Here is a 21,080-nt window from a genome sequence, read left to right on the forward strand (position 1 = left end):
CCTGGGCTATGATGCAGCTGCTCCTCTCACCTGGAGCCACTTCTGGGCGAGAGGAGTCTGCCCTGGCATCATGCCTGTGTGTCTGAAACTGAGGAGCAACTGGAGTGTTTCCTTCCCGTGCCTACATTTTTGATGCTGTTATTGAGGCAGACACATCAAGGACTCTCAGGCTGGTCCGACCACGGCCTTAGGGCAGTGCCTACTCAGCCTGGAACACTCCATTTGAGACAGCTCGCGCTGGCAGAGAGCCTCGGTTCTAAAGAAACTTGGGTTCTTCCCAGCCAGGTGAGAGTGTGGGAGGGCTGTGTCCATTCCCCAAGTCATGGGCCTGTCCCTTCGGTTTCGTGATAGAGAGAGAGAGGTGGAATTTCTTCCCTCCCTTCTCAGAATACAGGTTGTCACGCCTGTTTGTTAACTGGGGATTTCCAGGATTCACAGAGTTTGGGAACTTGTATCCTGGAGACCAGCTCTAGACACATCTACTTACAGGTTTCCCGGGGCCCCAGCTGCTTTCTGTTTATCATGTAGATTCGGGAAGATGAAGGGCAGGTGTCCCACTCTCCGGGTCAGTGTATGTGGCTGTTGTCTTCTCTTATTATATGGCGATCAACTCTAGCACTGTGACCTTTTTGCTTTTGCAAGGACACGAAACCTCTGCTTGTAGGATGACTCTTCCCCTTCTGTGACCACCCTTATCGGCTCCCAGTTCTTCTCCTCTACGTCAGTCCTTCTTATCGCACTGATCCGCTTCCCTGAGTCTGCCCTTTGAAAACGACCTGTCTGTTCCCAGGTTGCCCGCCCCTTTCGCCAACCTCGCTGAGGGTGTGCCCCGTGTCCAGGTGGTGATGCCTTGCCTTCATCCTCAGCAGGATGTGCCTGAGCCCTTGGGACAGCTCTCTTGCTCAAGCCTGGCTGCTTCTCTGTACATTTGCTTGCATATTTTATTTCCACTGTTTCTTCTGATTATGTTGTAATCCAGAGGACTTGAGGATAACCTTTTCTTCAGTATCAGCCTCTTACATCTATCAAAGGATAAAATCCAGCTTTGAACCTGTGAATGAGTGTCTTGGAGCACCTCAGGATAGAATGTTGACCACTTAGACAAAAGAAAGAGAAGCTGAATGGTTTCTGACTCATCTCAGTTTACATCGTGGTAGAAATTGTCATCATGGAGGCCTTCGGGTTTTTGCCAGATCGCGTCTGCTTTGCCATTCGGCGTGGCTCTACTTTGTTGGTTTGTGCTCTCATGGGGATGCTTTTAAGGTTTCTCTTCCAGCTCAAAGCTCTGCTTGGCTCATAACTCCTGAATTCTTGGGGAAAGGCACTTACAAACTGACCCTCAGGCCTGAACTCTTGAACGGGTCCTGATGCACTGAAAGCCTAACTTCCCTGTGCTGTGTCCCAATGATGATATTTTGTTCTCTTCATTCCTTTTGAGCTGGCATGTGGCAGACACTGAGTTGTCTGGATGCAAGCTGATTTTGTTTGCTGTTTTGCTGTAAACCTCAGATTTCCATTGGTAATGGTTCCTTTTTTTATGACTGGCTTTGCCTGCCTATCCTGCCCCCCTCATTTCCTCAAGGTGGTCTTTAATATAGCCATTCACCTGCTGCTTTGAGGGACAGAAATCTAGGCTGAATAAACAGGGTATTTCAACCAAAATGTGTTGTTTTAAACTGAAGTAAGAATTGCACTTTTTAGAGGCTGTGAATTTCATAGATCTTTGGATTCTCCATTCACTGGAGGATCCCCTTACAACTTAGAATGGGGATTAGTTTGCCTGCTTTGTGTTACTATTTGTAACATTTTTCCCTTTCTCGTTGAATTACAGATTTCGAGGGAGGTGGGATCAAACATCTCTTTGACTTCTGTCTTCTATATGTCACACTGTAAAAAAACACACACCATCTATTTATAAATGTTGCTGCTTGGTTTTAAGGTGCACCCTTAGTTTTGTTGAAGTGTAGTGACTCTAGACGATGCTTGAATTTTAACCTTAATGGTAAGAAATCTGTCATGTTTTCTTTGGGCTTAAATGATAATCTCCAAACCTCAGTGACACCTCAGTCAGTACAATCCTACCCAGGCCACTGGGTTGTTTGTGACTCAGTTCATCATTTTGACAGAGGCTCCAAATGTATTTTTCTGAGAACCCTTGGGATAAAAGGGTATTTCAGTTTTGCTTTATTTTTGCTGAATTCACATTACTCAGCAGTTGCAATGAGTAGCAGGTACATTCAGGGATCTTAAACTAACTGCTGTACTTGTCAGAATGCATTGAACTTTTATGCACTCTGTGTCTTCTCTCCAGAAACATCTGGGGTGTTTGGTGAGTTTTTCTTTTGTTTTGAGCATGAATATATATCTTTTAGCAGGATAGAATATGCTTCCTTCCTGCCCTGGCATGTCAGGTATTGGTTAACCCGTGCTTACCCCTTTTTCAGAAAGCCCAGTTTAATCCACATTTATTGTGCATCTGTTGTGTGCCTGGGCACTGTGACTCAAAGCTGAAAGTCACAGGCATGCCTTCAGTGAAGGGGTGCAGGTGAATCATTGCAAACCAGGGCGATCAAGAAGTATTTACCGGGTACATAGGAGCTGAGAGATGTACCATACAGAAAATTGTGGGGAGGTTTTGAAGGGTAGGTTGGCATTTATCAGACAGAAAGACAAGGCCTTCCCAAGGAGCAAGAGAAATGGTGTGTATGAAGGCATGGTAGCCTCAGCAACACAGAGTTCGAGGGATTATACATAGCTTAGTATTGCTGGAGCATAAAGAACCAGAAGCATAACTTGGTACTGCTGAAGCATGAAGTTTAAAGAGGCTTTATAATAGAGCCCAATGGTTAAGAGGGTTGATCTGAAGCCAGTTTACCTGAGTTTGAATCTTAATTCTGTGATATTTTCTATTGAATTAGTTAACTTATTTGGAATTCTGTTGCTCTATCTACAAGATAGGGATAAGTACATTACTTATTTCATAGGATTGTTGTAAGATTAAAATATGTTCATATGTGTAAAATGCTGACTGCAGGGACTCACATATGAAAACTTTCAATAAACCCTAGCTCTTGTTATGGTTACTGTCATCACAACGAGGGGATGAATAGTGGGTGATGATTGAGGAGAGAGTTGAGGCTCTAGGTAATTGTGGGAGCTTGGGGAGAGAGTCACATCTAGCAATGCTGGGCAGTTTTAGGTCTGAGAAAGGAGAGTGAGACCTCGAAACCAGTGGATGAGTTATTGCGGTAGCCTTTTTAAAGGGTTTTGCAGGTCTGAGCAAAGAATGTGGTGAGATTAGACCTTGAGAGCTATTGAGGGTATAAAGTTGGGAGAAGCTGATGAGTTGTTGGCTCTGAGGAATGAAGAAGGGTACCACAATGGCCTTGGGGGTTTTAACTTGGCGAACTAGGGAAATGGAGACTCACCTGTACATAGAAGACACAAGAGCTGGGACTTGCAGTCTCCCCTCGGGTCCCCAGAGGGGACAGTTCATCCACATTGAGTGAGCACCTGTCCTGTGCTGTACTGTGGGGCAGCCATTCGGTCATTCAGACAGAACCAATGGTCTGTGTTGGACCAAGGGTGGAGCGTGAACAAGACAGAGGGCTTGGGCCTCAGAAATAGACCAGCATCTACGTAAGTCAAGTGCCATATGGTGGTCACCGTGTCCTGGAGGCCGTAAGCAAGAGCTGAGAAGAGAGAGTGACAGTGAGGAGGCAACTGTAGATAATGTGGTCAGGGAAGGTCTTTGAAGAGATAATATTTAAGAGAAGATCTAAAGGATGAGAAAGAGATGTGGGCGGGAAGACTTCGGGAGTAGGCATCTGGGAACAGTCAAGGCTTGGCGGCTGGAAAGACAGAGCCCCTAGGCAGGCCAAGTTGGGTTGTAGGTCCGGGGCCCTTGGGGAGGCTGGACCAGAAATAATAGGCTTGGAAGTCCTCATTAGGACCATGAGAAATGTGCTAGATGAATCTGTGGGAGAGCTGAGGATGTCCCATTGAAGGAAAGGGCAGAGATGGAGATAGGAAATGGAAAGGAGATGCGGAGGAGAGGGAAGGGAGCCAGCAGAGTGTTCTCACAGAGATCCCAAGGGAGTGGCCAGCTGCTGCTCCGCAGAGATGACCCGAGGTGTGCGTGTGTCTGAAGACTGGGAGTCCTGGGTGACTTCACCCTGAACCCCAGCCACAGAGGGGTGGGGTGGGGGCTGGGAAATGGAAGTGAAGTGAGGCGTCGGCGACCGTGGGTGGCAACCACTCTCTGTGGGAAGCCAAGTCCAGCAGCAGCACATCCCCGCGTCCCAGCCTCTGCGTGCTCACAGCTGGCCTGTCAGTCCTCTTCCCTGAATCATATCCCCTTACTCACTGTTGCTCACTTTACTGTCTGCTTCATCACCCAAATAGGCAATGACAGCTTCCTCTCCCCTCCCCTCTGGAAGCTCAAGTTCTCTCCCCAGCCTCCTGAGTTGTCTCCTTTCTGACGTGTTTTCAGTTGGAGCTGTTCCAGTGTCTCTAGCCCCGCTCGGCCCCCTCACTGATTCTGCCAGAGCCTGCCCCTGAGCTGAGGGTGCAGAGGGAGGATATGCGGCCTCCCCTCCGGCCCCCAGCCTGCTCCAGACGGCTGAAACCTGGTGCTCACGTCCCTGCTCTTGTCCTCTCCAGACTCACCTGCAGTCCCTGCCCCTCCCTGCACCCATTCCCTCCCACTCCTGGCTTTGCCCAGGCCTGTTTCATAGCTGCCTCCTTTCATCCTTCTTTCTTCATGCTCCTGACTGCATTTTCCGCCAGCAGGACAGGCCTGCCCCTCACTGCAGGGCTTGCCCTTCCGTCCTCTCATCTTGCCTCTAGTGAGTTCTGACACGGACACTGGACTGTGAGGCAGTCACGCCTGCACCCCTCCCCCAGCCTGATTGGGGGGACCCCTGGGGAAGCGGGGACCACGGGGAGCCCAGGCCCGGAGCTCCTCGCAGTGACTTGTGTGAAGCGCCCGGCTGCCCCACACCAGAGCAGCGTGTTCTCTGGTCTTCAAGCTGACCAGACACAAGGGATGTGGGCCAGAATATACACATCTCAGAAATATTGCTGTAAACTTCCAGTGGGAAGTTTACAACAGGAGATGACCGATCATTTGTTTTCCCCCTTGAATGTGTAGGTCTTTTGTGAGGGGAGAGGGAAGGAGTAAGAGGGAGGAGGAGAGGAATGAGCGGGAGCAGTGTGTGAGACGGGCAAAAAGTAGATTTCAGAAGAAGTTCATTAAAAACAAAGCTTTAGAATATGGAGCATATGTTCCTGGGGGAGGTGTGGACTGTTGGTTGCTGTAATGAGTCGACTCTGGAAGGGATATACTTGTGCTGGTAAGTTCACAGTGAGGAGAGAGAACGTTACATGCTTTTATGACTCTGTTTGCTTCTCTTATATATAGATCCTGTTATCAGAAGCCCAAGTGATATCTTTAAAACAAGGGGCTCATAAGCCTCAAGTTAGAGACCATCTGCCTTCTGGGCTAAAAACTGACAAATGTTGGGGTTGAGAGATTGCCCCTTCTCACAATAGTGTGAAGGTGACTCATAGAGGAGAAGGCTTGGGGTAGGGCTTTATTCTGAATAATGTGGGAGAGTCCTCCTTGTATTGGTTCAATGGAAATAGGCTGGTTTCTCAGGGATCTCAGGACTTGAGGCTCTGAACCCCCTGCTCACCTCCCCAGCACTCCCATCTCTCAGTGTCAGTAAGCATGCACAAAGCTATTTTTAGTCGGAGCTGTCTTCACTACATGTAACCTAGTCATTTGGGAGTGACGTCATGGTAACTGAGTAATCCCTTTGAAAGTTTATCAGAGATCCAAGATAGTAGAATGGTCCTGGGGCTACTTGGATGAAAGTAGGTACAGGGTGTGTGTGTAAAACCATTTATTAAAAGCAGGCCCAAGCTCTATGTAGAAGTCTTGGATATCTAGCAACACGCTGGGTTTTTGTGACCCATGACACATTTTGTAACTAGAGGACTATCTCTAAGTAAAAGTTCATGTGGTTATTAGTACTTGTTCTGATACTTTATTTTCTTTCCTCTATCTTGGTAATTAGAAAAGTTCCCTTGTGAATTTGGTTATAAATTCTGAAAATATTGACCTTAAATCTTATTAATAGCATGAGAAGACCAGTGGGAGTTTTAGCTACACTAATGGTTATTGGATATGCTTGTTAGGGAGGTAATTATAGCAATATCAAACTGAAACATCTTGTTGTTTTGTTTTAAAGAAAAAAGGCTCAAGCAGAGCATTTAGGCTTTGATTAGCATTTGAAGGTAAAATAGATTGGTGAAAAGAATAGACAGTCAATGTTTATTTTATCCTAAGCATCTCCATTGCCTGTTTTAGGACTTTATACATTCTGCTGACTTTGGAATTTACATTTATCAGTGATTTCTATTTTGTTAGAGTTCAGAGTTTTTTGGGAAACTAATTGCAGGCAAAATTCACACATACATGTATATGTGTGTTTGTGTGTGTGTGTGTGTGTGTGTGTGTGTGTGTATATGCTTAGTTGCTCAGTCATGTCCTCCTCTGTGTGACCCTATGGATTGTAGCCCACCAGGCTCCTCTGTCCATGGGGATTCTCCAGGCAAGAATACTAGAGTGGGTTGCCATGCCCTCTGCTTAGGGGTCTTCCCCACTCGGGGAGCGAACCCTGGTCTCCTGCATTGCAGGCAGATTCTTTACTGTCTGAGCCACCAGAGGAGCCTATATATTTTGTTACTGTTCAGCCACTTAGTTGTGTCTGACTCTTTGCGACCCCATGGACTACAGAATGCCAGGCCTCCCTGTCCTTCACCATCTCCTGGAGCTCGCTCAGACTCATGTCCATTGAGTGATGCCATCCAGCCACCTTGTCCTCTGTCCTCCCCTGCTCCTCCTGCCTTCGATCTTTCCCAGCTTCGGGGTCTTTTCTAATGAGTCGGCTCAGGTGGCCCAAGTATTGGAGCTTCAGCATCAGTCCTTCTAATGAATATTCAGGATGATTTCCTTTAGGATTGACTGGTTTGATCTCTTTGCAGTCCAAGGGACTCTCAAGAGTCTTCTCTAACACCATAATTCAAAAGCATTAATTCATTGGCATTCAGCCTTCTTTATGGTCCAACTCTCACATTCTTACATGACTACTGGAAAAACCATAGCTTTGACTATTTGTACCTTTGTGGTCAAAGTAATGTCTCTGCTTTTTAATACACTGTCTATGTTTGTCATAGCTTTTCTTCCAAGGAGCAAGCGTCTTTTCATTTCATGGCTGCAGTCACCATCCGCGGTGATTTTAGAGCCCCCCAAAATAAAGTCTGTCACTGTTTCCATTGTTTCCTCATCTATTTGCCATAAAGTGATGGGACCAGATGCCATGATCTTCATTTTTTGAAAGTTGAGTTTTAAGCCAACTTTTTCACTGTCCTCTTTCACCTTGATCAAGAGGCTCTGTAGTTTCTCTTCGCTTCCTGCCATAAGGGTGGTGTAATCTGCACATCTGAGGTTATGATATTTCTTGATTTCAATCTTGATTTTCAATCTTGATTTCAACTTGTGCTTCATCCAGCCTGGCATTTCACATGATGTACTCTGCATATAAGTTAAATAAGCAGGGTGACAATATACAGCCTTGACGTACTCCTTTCCCAATTTTGAACCAGCCTGTCTTTCCATGTCTGGTTCTAACTGTTGCTTCTTGACCTGTATACAGATTTATCAGGAGGCAGATAAGGTGGTCTGGTATTCCCATCTCTTTAAGAATTTTCCACAGTTTGTTGTGATCCACACAGTCAAAGGCTTTAGCGTAGTCAATGAAATAGTAGTAGATGTTTTTCTGAGTACTTCTCAAATACACTTTTATCTCTTCACAAGAAAGAAGGAGCTACATATCTCTGGAAACTTTCTAATCTTAGGTGGACATTCATATAGGAAATAGCTTTTTCAGATAATGTATTAGTTTCAGAGTGAATCACTTGGCTCAAGGGAAGAAGGAACTAGTGAAACTTGGGTCATAGGGAGGAACACTGCTGGATCCACCAGGCTCATTTTGCCATATGAGTGTTTGCTGAAGCTGTCTTTGCCATGCTTTATTCTGTCTAATTTTAAACATTACAGTGTGTTGATGTCTCAGGACCCTGACTTTGACCTTACAACATTTCTCTTGAGAGTAACTATTATATCATCTAGCCACTGTCAGATTTCTTAGCCACTAGATCTGAAGAATCTGAACCTGTGGCTGGCATAAAAATCACCTATGTCCCTTTAATATACCTATCTTTTAAAGTGCAATATGATGGATATCTTTTAATTAGAAACTACAGTTATTGAATGTTTTACTTTTACAGATAGATGAAGGGGTTAAGGGGAAAAAAGTATGTTTGTCATGGGAAAAACTGCTAGCTGAATAAAACACTCTAGGAAATACGGTAAATGAAACCTTTGTTACTGTAAAACAATGGCCATTAAGTGACTATTATGTAATGTTATTTCTTAAGTCTGATCTGGAATGGCTTGTTGCCTTTGGAACTTGGGATAGAGTTCCTGTACAAATATTACTTTCACTTGGCTAATCTCAAGATTTTTGAAGCAAAATTGAAGACTCTTCCCTATAGGTTGTCTTCGTCAGACACTGAGCATGAAGGTACAGAAGCCATGTCGAATGCATTACTTTTCTAAGTGAAGGTTAGTTTTATTGTCTTTGTACTCTCCATTCCAGGCATCCCTTGTGGCTCAGTGGTAAAGAGTCCGCCTGCCCCTGTAGGACCCTCAGGAGATGCGGGTTTGATCCCTGGCTGGAATAATCCCATGGGTACGGGAGTTTGGTAGGCTTTAGTCCATGGGGCTGCAAAAAGTGGGACATGACTGAGCATATGCACATGCTTACATATTCTCCATTCTAGACCCATCTAGATAAACACAAATTATTTGCTAATCCAAAAAAGTGTTCACTGTAAAATTAGCCTACTCTTGCTTAACTGCTCCAAAGGGCAAACAGGTGGCAGGACAACTGATAGGCCCACTCACCTGACTTGGCAGGTTGAATGAATGACTATGAATTTGCATTTTCCATAAAACATAGTGAAGCGAACGTCGCTCAGTCGTGTCTGACTCTTTGCGACCCCATGGACACTACAGTCCATGGAATTCTCCAGGCCAGAACACTGGAGTGGGTAGCCTTTCCCTTCTCCAGGGGATCTTCCCAACCCAGGGATTGAACCCAGGTCTCCTGCATTGCAGGCAGATTCTTTACCAGCTGAGCCACAAGGGAAGCCCCCATAAAAGATAGGTACCTAAGTAAAGGAAAATTTTAATTTATGATTCAAATGGTCATGGTGGGACAGGTAGTGTATAGGATAGTTCAGGGGTGCTTAAGGTCATAGTTGTTGGTGAGGATTCTGCAAAATGAGCTAATATGTTTATAAATTATAATTTCCTGTGTGCTTAAGGATTTGATGTTTAGGGTTAGATGTTTGGACCACAGAGCTAGTAAGGAATAAAAGTTGCCCCATTTTTATGATATGACCTGTAAACTTTGTATGTAGCATTTTTCCTCAATAGATAACTTTTCTCATGTCAATTAAAAAAAAAAACTAACCTTGGAAATAAAGGATTTTTAAGGTGAAAAGTCAATAGTGGTTTTTATAAACCTCCTTAACATGGTAATCCAAACTCAAGATCAGATCTCTGCTTGCTTCAATGTAGTCCTTAGATCTTAGTGATTTTTGGGTGTTATTTTTTACCAGCATTACTCTGGCCAAGATACCCTCCTGATAGGTTGACTTAAGTTTTTCTCTGAAATTGTTATTGATTACTGATCATTTGATGGCTTCTTTTAAAAAAAGAGAAAAAAAAAAACCTTCTCACACAGAAGAAATTGTAGTTTATTTTACCTTTCGAGATTTAATGTTATAATTATTCTACCTTCTCACATCAGACCTAGGGTAATATTAGGATCAAAAGATACAAGTTACTTGAACTGGCTAGATACACTGCAACTTTTTGATGGCATACAAACTTTTCATTTCATGGATTCCAGGTTTGAAATCCATGAAGAATAGGGTTCTGACTTTTGGCACAGATAGACATATTCAGAAGTGTTGTATTCAAGCCAGAGTAAACATATATGCCCTTTACACTTTCTTTTGGTTAGCAGAAGTCGCTTCTGAACACTTATTTTGGCATTAAGGAAGCTCGTCATGACCTATTGTTCCAGAAAGATTATAGTTCTCACTTTAAGCCAGTTTTCTAGTTCCCATGTAAATGAAATGCCCAGCCGAGAAAACAAGCTTCGCTTTTCAAACCTTCCATTCTTTTAGGCGTGTCCTACAGGCAGTGGCTTGTAGCTGCTCCTTCAGCCTCTTAACAGGTTTGATTTCAAATCTATTTAATAAGAAACTAACATGTTTGGAGGGGATTCATGGCCCAACATTTATGGATTCTGTTGGGAAGTTCCAGGTGTGTATATATCTTAAACTCTACGTTAACGCATGTGAGACTGAAATGATTTTGGCTTGCTTTGTTTGGTTTGGTGTTTGCCTTCTAGTCATAAGGAAATCTTAGAGATTTGATTGGGAGAAGGCACCGTCCTTATAGCCATGTAGCTTCTCTGTCAATTTCTTGTCTTTGGCTGCCTTAAAGCACTAAAGAAAACTCACGTGTTTGTAAACTGGGCCAAAAGAATAGAGAAACCAGAAGCCAAAGGGGATTAACCTCTGAAAGATGGGAAGTTAATTACATTTAAAGATACTTGGAGGAACTTATTTATGAGTTATGTATCTCGGTATGATCCTTTTTTCTGCTTTGGGGCTCGTGGATGAGGCTGAATCACCTTCTGAAAGCTGATACCCTAGTAACCTAGTTTGATTCTGTCTGACTTCTGTGGGCAAGTCTGGGAATTTATTGCATTGTCTTATTTATTCATTTGTGTACCGAATGTTTATTGAATATCTTTCATATGACCAGGACTATGCTTATCACCTGGGAAACAAAGGTGGCATGGCGTGGCCCTTTTGTTCAGGTAGCTCAATCTAGTGGGGTTAAAAAGTGATGTGGATAGATAACTACGGTAACCTGTAATAGCCAGTGGGAGAGCCACCAACATCAGCTCTGGAGGAGGGAGAGGAGGAGTGTCTGTTGATGTATGTTGTCTCCTTTAAGTCCACCTATAACATCTCTTATACAGATGAAAAAACTGAGGCTTATAGAAGTTAATTAATTGTCCCTAAGTTACTAATAGTACAGGGTAAATCCAGATAAAGACATAAGTGGCTATCCTGGCTCCAAAGGAAATACAGATCCAACAATGTTCTAATTATTGAAAATAGTATTTGTAAAGAAAGATTTTAGTCACTTAATTTTTATTGTTCAGCAGCCTCCTGGTAATTCAAAGATATTTGTGGAATACTGAGTGCTGATAATTTTGATCTTTGCTATAGAAATGCCACCTGCTGTCTAAGGGAAGAGAATAAAAAATAGAAGTAGGTTTTACTTTGTTTTAAAATGCCACCTGCTGATTCTCTTTCCCATTAATGAAAATTGTATATGTATTCTCCTGTAATTTCCCCATCGTAAAGTATCACAGTTTATAATGGTATTTGAGTGGGCTTGTGCTTTTGAATTTGAGGTTTTACTTTATAGTGAAACTCTGAACAGCTGCTCTCTTACAGGCCTTTTGAATGAATAACACTCTACGACACCCCTGCTTGTTTTGCTGAGATTTCTAGGTATTATAAAATCCTGTGCATTAACATGAGTGTGTATATTATGGACTTATCTCAAAATCTTTGCCAATCTGATAATAGAGCGTGTAGTTCATTTCATAGAAGGAATGAAAGTTCTAACCTCTTACATGGCAATGTGTTGTGAATGCCAGGAAAGATCTGTTGGGGTTTTAGAGATGAATTGCTTACAGGCTTCTTCTTCACTTTTAAAAACATAGTAATTTCTCTTGAGTATGCTAATGCTAAGTACATTCCTAAGGAGATAAATTGATGACACTTAAATGCATATTTTTCTCTTTGAGAAAATCATTGTATTTAGAGAACTAGGATGTAACTGCTTTGCTATGCTTAAAGCAATTGTGTAAGAATAAAGTATGAATGATCTACGACATACAAAAGCCATGAATATTGTGTCCAGAGTTCTCTGAACCACAAAAATCCTTCAGTGGCCGTGTCTTCGTTCTCAGTGGTGCAGTGTGTGAACGGCTTTTGAGAAATGGCTGTCCCTTACCAAGGATGCAGGGGAAAGAAGTCTTTTTTTTTTTTTTTTTTAATGTTAAAGAAGGTGTTTTTCACTGCCACCAATCCAGATTCCTGCTGACACAGGGTTTACGACTCTAATTTACTCACTCTAGAAAAAGAATGTCCAGGCAGCCAGGTAACACTGTTTACTGAGATATAATTTACATGTAGTGCAGCTATCCTTTTTAGGTTTGCGGCTCTTTGAATTTTGACAAGTACATTCATGTAATTATCACAATGAAGATAGAGAATATTTCCATCACTCCAAAAAGTTGTAGGTACTTTTTAGTTGTTTGGTGGTGCTAATAAAGGTTTAGAATAGCAGGCTTTGCTCTTCCTTCCCAACCCCCTTTTAAAAAGTTAGCTCCATATCTTATTATGTTTTGCCTAGCTGTGCCCCGGTGTCCTTTTTCTATTCCAGAGTCCCAGCTAGGATACCGGGTTACACTGTGTCATCCTTTTAAACAATCATTTTGATGAAGAAGATGGTTAACATTACTTAACATAGTTTGATTACATGGTTGGTAATGTCAAGTAGGTTCCAGGAAAATGCATCAGAATGAGATACTCGAAAGAGAAGCTTAAACTACCTAAATTGTGTGGTTCATTATTAGTGTATAATGATGCTTTGATGCTACATAGGTGAGGAAGTTTTAAGAAACCAGATAAACAAATTCTACTAGGAGAAAACAGTTATAGATAATTTGGTGGTGTTTATTGGGGAAGGAGACAAAGCCGTGAGGTGGAAGTTTGGAAGGTGTGTAATTTAAGACATAGATTATGGTGTTAGAAAATACAGAGACCCAGAAGGAAGCATGGAGTTTTTCCATGCCAGTAAAGACAGACCAAAACATAACATCTTGAGAAAGATAAAGTCAAGATACTTTATTTGCTTTGTAAAATAATATACCATGTCTCTTAATGATTTTTATTATATTTTAATTTCAGTGGCATGTATGTAACTTTGAGAAGAAAATGTAAACTTATGGCTAAGACAGAAAATGGAGAAAATAGGAACAACTGTTAAAATCACCCCAAATTCTAGTGCTCAGATATAACCACTGTGAAAAATAACGGTGTTATTCTTCCATGTATTTGTTCTGGGCATGTGTGTGCACATGTGCGCATACATATCACAAAACTTACATTTTATTTAGCTTCCTGTTTGATGAACTACTTCCTGACCTTTTAAAGAGGTTCCTTTAAACACCCACCTTTACAATGGTAAGATTTCCAAAAATGTACAAGAAAGCATGGCAGGAGGTTATCTGTAAAATTGAAGGGAAATATTCAAACTCATGCCGTGAGAGTTGCCCTCCTAATGAACAGTGTCACCTGACGTGGGAGTGTCCACGCGGCTCACTGGTCTGCAGAGTTGGGTGAGGTCATGGATGCCCATGATGTCACCTCGGATGGTCTCACATTTTAGTTTCTGTTTTTCTCCACCTGTATTCAGATCTCTTTTGAAGTGTTCCCTTTAAAAATACTCCTGCTAACTCAGAAAAGATTCCAATTACCATCTCCCCACAGGCTTAAATGTTAAACCTCAAGATCTAAACTTTATCCCTTATGTGTGTGAGCAGGCTTGCCAGATGGCAGGCCAATTAATATATTTTTGCAAGGTGTAGAAATGTTTTTTCTCCATAGGGGAACAATGAATCCATCTGCTCCACATCTTCCTTTCCCCTCTGTCCTTTGGGGGAAATCATCATTTAATTTTCAGAAATAAATTGTGCAGCTCTCTAAGTGATGCTTTCTGCTTTTTAAGAGAGATGGTTTTAAGAATTGAAACTTTTTCTTACTGTAAGGATGTAACAACCCTATGTCATGGATTAAAATATCTGGACATTTAAGTTTCATCCAGGGTACTTTCTTTTTATAAGTTGGACATTACAGAATCATATATTTAAAAGCTAATTTATAGAATCCTTAACTTGGAAACAGCTTTGGAACATCTAGTCAAACCCCCTTTTGTAAGATGAGGAAGTTGATACTTAGGTACCAAAGTTTCAAGCTAGTCTCCAGATTCCAAATGAGGACAATGATGTTGAAAACAAAATCTTTCATTTCTCAAGGGGAATAAAAGGAGAGAGAACCTTGAATAAGATTCAACCAGGAGAAGAAGCACATTCTTATTTATTGCCTAATTTTTCTTGAGTTTTAGACGCTGAGCTATGTGCATCACCCTTATAGTTTCTTTTCATACACAAGTGGCAATTGATATCAACCAGTAATTAACTATTTAGTGTCTGTATGTTCCCTCCAACCCTGTTAAAGTTTGAAGGACCGAGGACCATGTCTATTTTTTTTTAAAGCACTTATAAATTGTGCTATCCGGGCATGGAATGAATGAATTACTGAGTATGTGAATATCAGTAGAGTTATTTTACAAAATCCTTTCAGGGCATGTTGGAATTCTAGGAGCGTGACCATCCTAGAGCTTTGCCATAATCTGGCACGTTCTAATACAGAGTTTGGTTCTTTTTCCCTTGTGGCTATGAAGGTGTTCAGTATTGGGTATTCCGGAAGCTTCTCTCGGGAGGAATGTTTTACTCATAACTCTGTTTGCAGGCACTTTTGCTGCCATAGTTGGGCATAGATTGGGTAATAGTGAATGAAAGAAAAGATTTAGACTTGCCTTTCATTTTCTTCCTTTCAAGGTGGCTCTTCTTCCTTATCTGCATTTAACCTAATAGACTCTGTTCATATAGTAAGAAAAATTCAGACTTTGGGGCAGGGAGACCTTGGCTGGAATCCTGACTCAGTGACAGCCTAGATGTGTGATTTTGGCAGGTGACCTTACCTCTGATGCTTGGTTTTCTCATCTTACATAGGAAGAATAGCCAACAAATCTTTTTTTGTGCCTTAAATAAGATAAATTGTGAAGCATTTAGATCAGGGGCAGACAAGATACAGTCTAGACCAAATCCACTCTATTCCCTATTTTTATACATAAAGCTTTATTAGAACTCAGCCACACCATTCAATTAGATATTATCTATGGCTTCTGGTAATACAGTAGCATAATCTAGTGCAGAAATCCACATGTGAACTAGTCTTGTTCCAAGAGTATGTTCAAAAGTCCAGCTTTTTTGAATGTCCAACAAAGTTAGTCTAGATACCCAACTAATGCGATCAGCTATGTGGTACTATACTGTAATAGGTTTATAGTACTTTTCACACAAATGCTGTTTTTAAAATAGACACAAAAGATAAAACATTTTAAATCTTACAGTACAGTACAGCAGCTGGTATACAGGGCACGTTCAGAGCTTTGAAAGTTCCAACTTGAATGTTCTCATGTAGGGTCCTTACTGTAGTTGTAACATGAGACTCTGGTTTGCAAAGTCAAAAACATGTACTCTCTGGTCTTCTACAGAAAATATTTGCCAAATCAGGAGCTAGGGCAATGCCTCACAAATATAGATGCTCAGTAAATATTACTTTTACCTTCTTCCCATAGATTATTTCAAGCACAGTCTTTCCCTGTAGGCACTCTTAAAAAAAAGATGCTGCGGGATGGCCTTCTCTAGTGATTCTTCTAAAGCCCCTGCCCACTTCTGAAGTGTGACCAAAGCCTTGAGCCGTGACGCAGGCCAGAACGCGCTGAGAGAGGTGTCTCTGTGGCTCCCACCGCCTGATGTGGATGGAGCGTGTCTGAACTTGCGCTGGGTGTCATTCACGTGACAGGAATAGAGTTTGCTCCAATCGGAGTGTAAATAAAGGCACTGCTCTTTTGCAGCATGTCCAATTTAGTTTGTACTTTTTCTCACAGTGAATTAGTAGGTAGGTTCAACCTATAGTTCATCAAAAGCTTCCCAACACAACTCCTCAAACTGTGGAATTTTTTTCATTTCTACACTTAAAAATCATAACACATAATAAATACTGTCTTTAGTAAAGGACCTTCTGAAATCTTACAGCAGGATTTTTCTGCAGCAGTTGTGGGCCATTTGAAAGAGAAAGTTCTCAAAGGAGCAATAACATTTTTTGGTTTGTTTATTTTGTTTTGGGTTTTAAGCAAAATGAACTCAGAGTTCTTTCGCAGTTTTGATGAGGGACACCCTGGCGTGTAGTAGAAAACTAAGACAGGGAATAGACTGCCGGCATGTGCCCGGTGAGGAGTTAGTGATACATGACTACGCTCCACCTCCCACACATGGTGGAGAGAGAGATGGAGGGCCTTTAAGAGCTTTTAAGGGCTATTTAGACTTGCTTGCTATTTTTTATCTTAAAGAATGTATTGAGGAATTTTTTTCAGAGTAATAAAGTTTTTTTTTTTTTTAACATTTCAGCATTACATTGTGTCTTTAAAAATAAAACTGGGACGAAATTATTAAAAGCATCACCTAAAATTTTGTAAGGTCCTCCTTCACTCTCTGCCTTTCTGTTCCAGCACAGTTTAGTGTTTCTGGTGATTCTGCACAGGCTTGTTAGCATTTATCCCAACATGCTGTGATTCTGTGTATACTTCTCTGAATTCCCAGCTGATGGTGACTGCCTTGAAGCGGAGACTTTCTGCCAGCGTAGTGCCTGGCACATAATAGGCACTTAATAAAGGTTTATTGAATGAAAGTACTCTGCAGTGAGCCTATCTGTGCATACAGTTTTTCCTGTCTTTTGGAGCTATTTTGTTAGGATAAATTCCCAGTATAGAGATTTCTAGGCCAAAGTGACATGAACATGTTTATGAATTTTGATACATCGTGCCGGGTAGCTTTTGTGTCTACTTGAGGTTCCTTCCAAGTTTGTGACTCTTATATCACATGTTATGTTATTGCTAGATTGGCAGCCTGGTGCTTCCATATTTTCTCTAGCAAAAAAAAAAAAAAAATGACAGGAGGGTACTTCATTGCCAGATTCAAATCTGGAATGAACATTGCATATGCTTTAGGATGAAAAGCTTCTAAAAGAATGAAAATTCCTCTTGTGGAACGTGGGAAATAGAGGGAGGCAAGCAGCAGGGGCAAGATGTGGGGTTAAGGACACTGTTATAGGAGCAAATAACTCCTGGAGTTTTACTGCTGCTCTGAACTTTTACTGTACTGTCATCAATATTTCATGAAAGCAATTGGCTATTTCTTTTATTTGTTCTTTACCCTCAGCACATTTAATGTTCAAAAGTGAAACATTACTAAATGCAAAGTGCTATTAATGCACATTCCAAGATCTGCTTTTATCAAGGTTTGAAATTGTTTGTCTAATGTATTATGCATTTCCATCTTCAATTGATCTGATTTGTGTGTGTGAAATAAGATTGAGTCTCCACGCTGTGACCTTGGGCAGTGCTAGCTTTTTTTGAGTTTGAATTTCCCTTTCCTCGTCTAGTACTCAGCAGGCTCATAAATGAGCACTGATAAATAACCATTCTACCTTTTGGTACAAGTATGCTATTGGTTCACACCTGGAGTCACCTAAATGCCACTTCATAGAAGGCATACGAAGTTTATGGGGGATAAGCTGAATACAGCAAGTGTGAAGTGAAAGTCGCTCAGTTGTGTCTGACTCTTTGTGACCCTATGAAGTATACAGTCCATGAAATTCTCCAGGCCAGAATACTGGAGTGGGTAGCCATTTCCTTCTCCAGGGGATCTTCCCAACCCTGGGATCGAACCCAAGTCCCCTGCACTGCAGGTGGATTCTTTACCAGCTGTGCCTCATGGGAAGTCCCAAGAATACTGGAGTAGGTAGCCATTCCCTTCTCCAGGGGATCTTCCCAACCCAGGAATTGAACCAGGGTTTCCTGCATTGCAGGTGGCTTCTTTACTAGCTGAGATACCAGGAAAGTCCTGAATATACCAAGGGCATCGTTCAATTAGAAATATCCTGTGTTTAGATTGAGGATTCTCATGAGTACAACGGTTTAACAGATATTTTAAAGAGTTTGTGAATATTCTGTGTTCAATATTCCATTGTGCATATATTCTCTTCCAGCTCAGCGTCAATCCGTTCATACTCAGACCTGTGACTTCAATCTCTGAGAATGAGATGAAGGAGTTAGAAAAACTTCCCGTATGCTAGATCTGACTTTCAGGGAATATCCCTCATCTTTCCCAGCAAACTAGAGCCTCTGGGCCTTGATCTAGTTAGACATATGTAGGAGGATCTCTGAGAAGCCAGTAATTACATGGTAACTCGTGACCACACTTGGGTCATTCCAAACTGCAACTGTTAAGGACTCTATGAGCAATAAAGTCAGATGATCTTGTTTTTAGTCACGTTTCTGCCACTAACAAGCTGTGTGACATTAGCAAGATTTCCTAGGCCCTCTACTGCTAACCAGTTTTTAAAATCCTGGATTCTATTGACAGTATGGTGAAACCTATGAACCACTTTTCAGAATAGTATCTTTTAAGTGTAAATGAAATAAATATATAGAATTATAAAGAAAGCCAATTTTATTGAAATCATCATTAAAACATTAAAAAGTGATGATTTTTGTGATTCTTTGCTAGTACCTCAGATATCAGGAGTTAGAGGTGTGTCTAGTTAACTATTAATTCCATAATTTGGAAGTGATAATGAGTATGTGACTTTTTAATGCAGCAACTATACCATGATATGAAAATGTATGTGATTTCTATTGGTGACAAAATCACAAGGAATGCTAATGCTATGAGTGTGCACGGAGGAAATGATACTGTTCAGTTCATGGTTAGTGAAAACCACAAACGAGTCCAGCTTGTAGACTCATTAAATTCTAGTCATAGACTCCTCACATGTCTCTGAACTCTATGGAAGTCAGGAATAGCTGGATCCAGAAGTTCACTGCGATCCCTGGCAGCTCAGATTCTAGTAGTATAGAGAAAGGCTGACCCATATGGCCTCCTGAGTTTATCAAAACACTGATTTGGGGCACTGGAATAATTAAGGGACTGTTTTGCCAGGAAAGTAACATTTGATTCACCTGGGAAGTTACCTGGGCAGTTAGTAGTGAGAAATTCCCTGGGTTTCATCTGTTGCTTTTATTTAGCATGTAACTAGGGCTTGCCTGGGGAATCCCAGGGACAGAGGAGCCTGGTGGTCTGCTGTCTTTGGGGTCGCACAGGGTCAGACACGACTGAAGTGACTTAGCAGCAGCAGGGCTTCATAGGTGGCACTGGTGGTAAAGAACCTGTTTGCCGATGCAAGAGACATGGGGATGTGGTTTTGATCCCTGGATCAGGAAGAGTCCCTGGAGGAGGAAATGGCAACCCACTCCAGTATTTTTGCCTGGAGAATCCCACGGACAGAGGAGTCTGGAGGGCTACGGTCCATGGGTCTCAAAGAGTCGGACATGACTGAAGCAACTTAACACACACATAGAAAGCTCAGGAAATAGTAACACGGTAGAAACAATTGTAACCCTGGTCATTTCCCTTTGGAGGCACCGAAAAATCAGAGCTAAGGGGAATGTGACTGTGTCCCTGTTCTATGTGTATTAAGCTATGTCCTTTGCTTGCATTAGAGGAGCCTGTATCTTTGGCATCTTGCCGTCAGAGCATCACCGCGTCTTTGTCATAACCACATCTTTTAAACAGAGATCATGTGCTGCGCCCACCTACTTACCAGACTAGAATTGTATTGCCTTACTGGAAAGTAAGATCTTTGAAATAAAAAGAAGTTAAGGAATTTTAGTGATAAAGCACTTCTCATTTACTTAAAGTTGTTTTCTCTCCTATACATTATGAGTGTTTTAATTATGGAGATCTAAGTATGTTCTATGTGAGAGGAGTGGCAAGCTAAATTTATCCCAATTCTTTCAGAAAATGAAAGCCATTTCTTCTCATTACCTCCCTACCCCCTTCAACTTTGCATTTTGGAGAGAAAGAAATTTTTTTTTCTTGAAGAGAACTGTAAATACTTTTAAGTGTCACACCATTTGCCTAATTCAGCATCACTTCACAATATTCATTGCAAATGGAAAGCAAGATTCCTTTTAGCTTTGCAGTTGCATTATAAATGCCTCCATGTTAATCTGGGTACAAACTCTTAGTCTGATAAATCTGGGAGTGGAGTGTTGAGATTTGGTTTGTCCATTTGCTTGTGAAAGGTAGTTCATGTAACCATAAGAATGCTTTGTAAACGTGGACTCATTTTCGGGTTAAAAGATCCTCCGCCAAATTAGACGGGAAGCTTGAAGCATAGGCAGTAAGCAATTTTTCCTCCTGAAGGTGCTGCTATGGATCAATATCTGTTATTGACTCTTCTAGGGTTTTCATGCAATTTTCTATCATGGTCATTTATGCTAATCAGCATGAAACAGAATAATTGTAAATCATAGCCCCTTAGGCACATTTTTCTCTCCTGTAATACTTGAGACCACAGAATTATGTTCAAAAGAGATGAGAAAAACCATCCATCATTTTTCAGTGACTCATGAAGTTGATGCAGATGTGGATGGTAAGGACTCCTTCCATCCTTATATTTGGACTTCCCTTTATATTTTAATTCTGAATGCCAGTGCAAATGAAACTCGCTGTGAAAAGAAATCAGGTTTAAATTAGCCAGTTACCTTTATTTGTGAAAATGCAAATACATCATGTTAAATGTGGAAGGCAGAATAACTATAATATATCCTATTTTAATGTTTGTACATAAGATTATTAAAAGTTATCTTCATCAGGATGGCATGTTTATGTAATTATTGTAAATTATCAGAGTTATTGCCTGAAGATGTATAAGGATATTTACCTACATATTTAATGATACAATTCAGATAATTAGTGCAGAAGACAGCAATTTTTTTTACTTTAATGTTGTACTAAGATAGATAGCTTGTACTGTTTACATTTATTTGTAGTATTGAACTCATTAAAATATAGAGTTATTACAAAAGCAATGTAAAA

General features: G+C 41.3%; 1 protein-coding gene across 6 annotated transcripts in view; it reads left to right on the forward strand.

The window, feature by feature from the left end:
• MAST4 (microtubule associated serine/threonine kinase family member 4) overlaps nucleotides 1-21,080 on the forward strand; it is a 605,067-nt gene that overhangs the window by 432,792 nt on the left and 151,195 nt on the right. The window contains exon 1 of one of the 6 annotated variants that reach the window (XM_065905697.1): nucleotides 5,257-5,354. The exons of the other annotated variants lie outside the window; for them this stretch is intronic. Within the exon in view, the coding sequence (XP_065761769.1) occupies nucleotides 5,275-5,354 (80 nt within the window). The 5' untranslated portion in view covers nucleotides 5,257-5,274. Of the gene's footprint in view, nucleotides 1-5,256; nucleotides 5,355-21,080 lie in introns of those variants that run through there. 6 annotated transcript variants of the gene reach the window in all.

This window comes from Muntiacus reevesi, chromosome 14, assembly GCF_963930625.1.
Source record: "Muntiacus reevesi chromosome 14, mMunRee1.1, whole genome shotgun sequence".
NCBI lineage: Eukaryota > Metazoa > Chordata > Mammalia > Artiodactyla > Cervidae > Muntiacus > Muntiacus reevesi.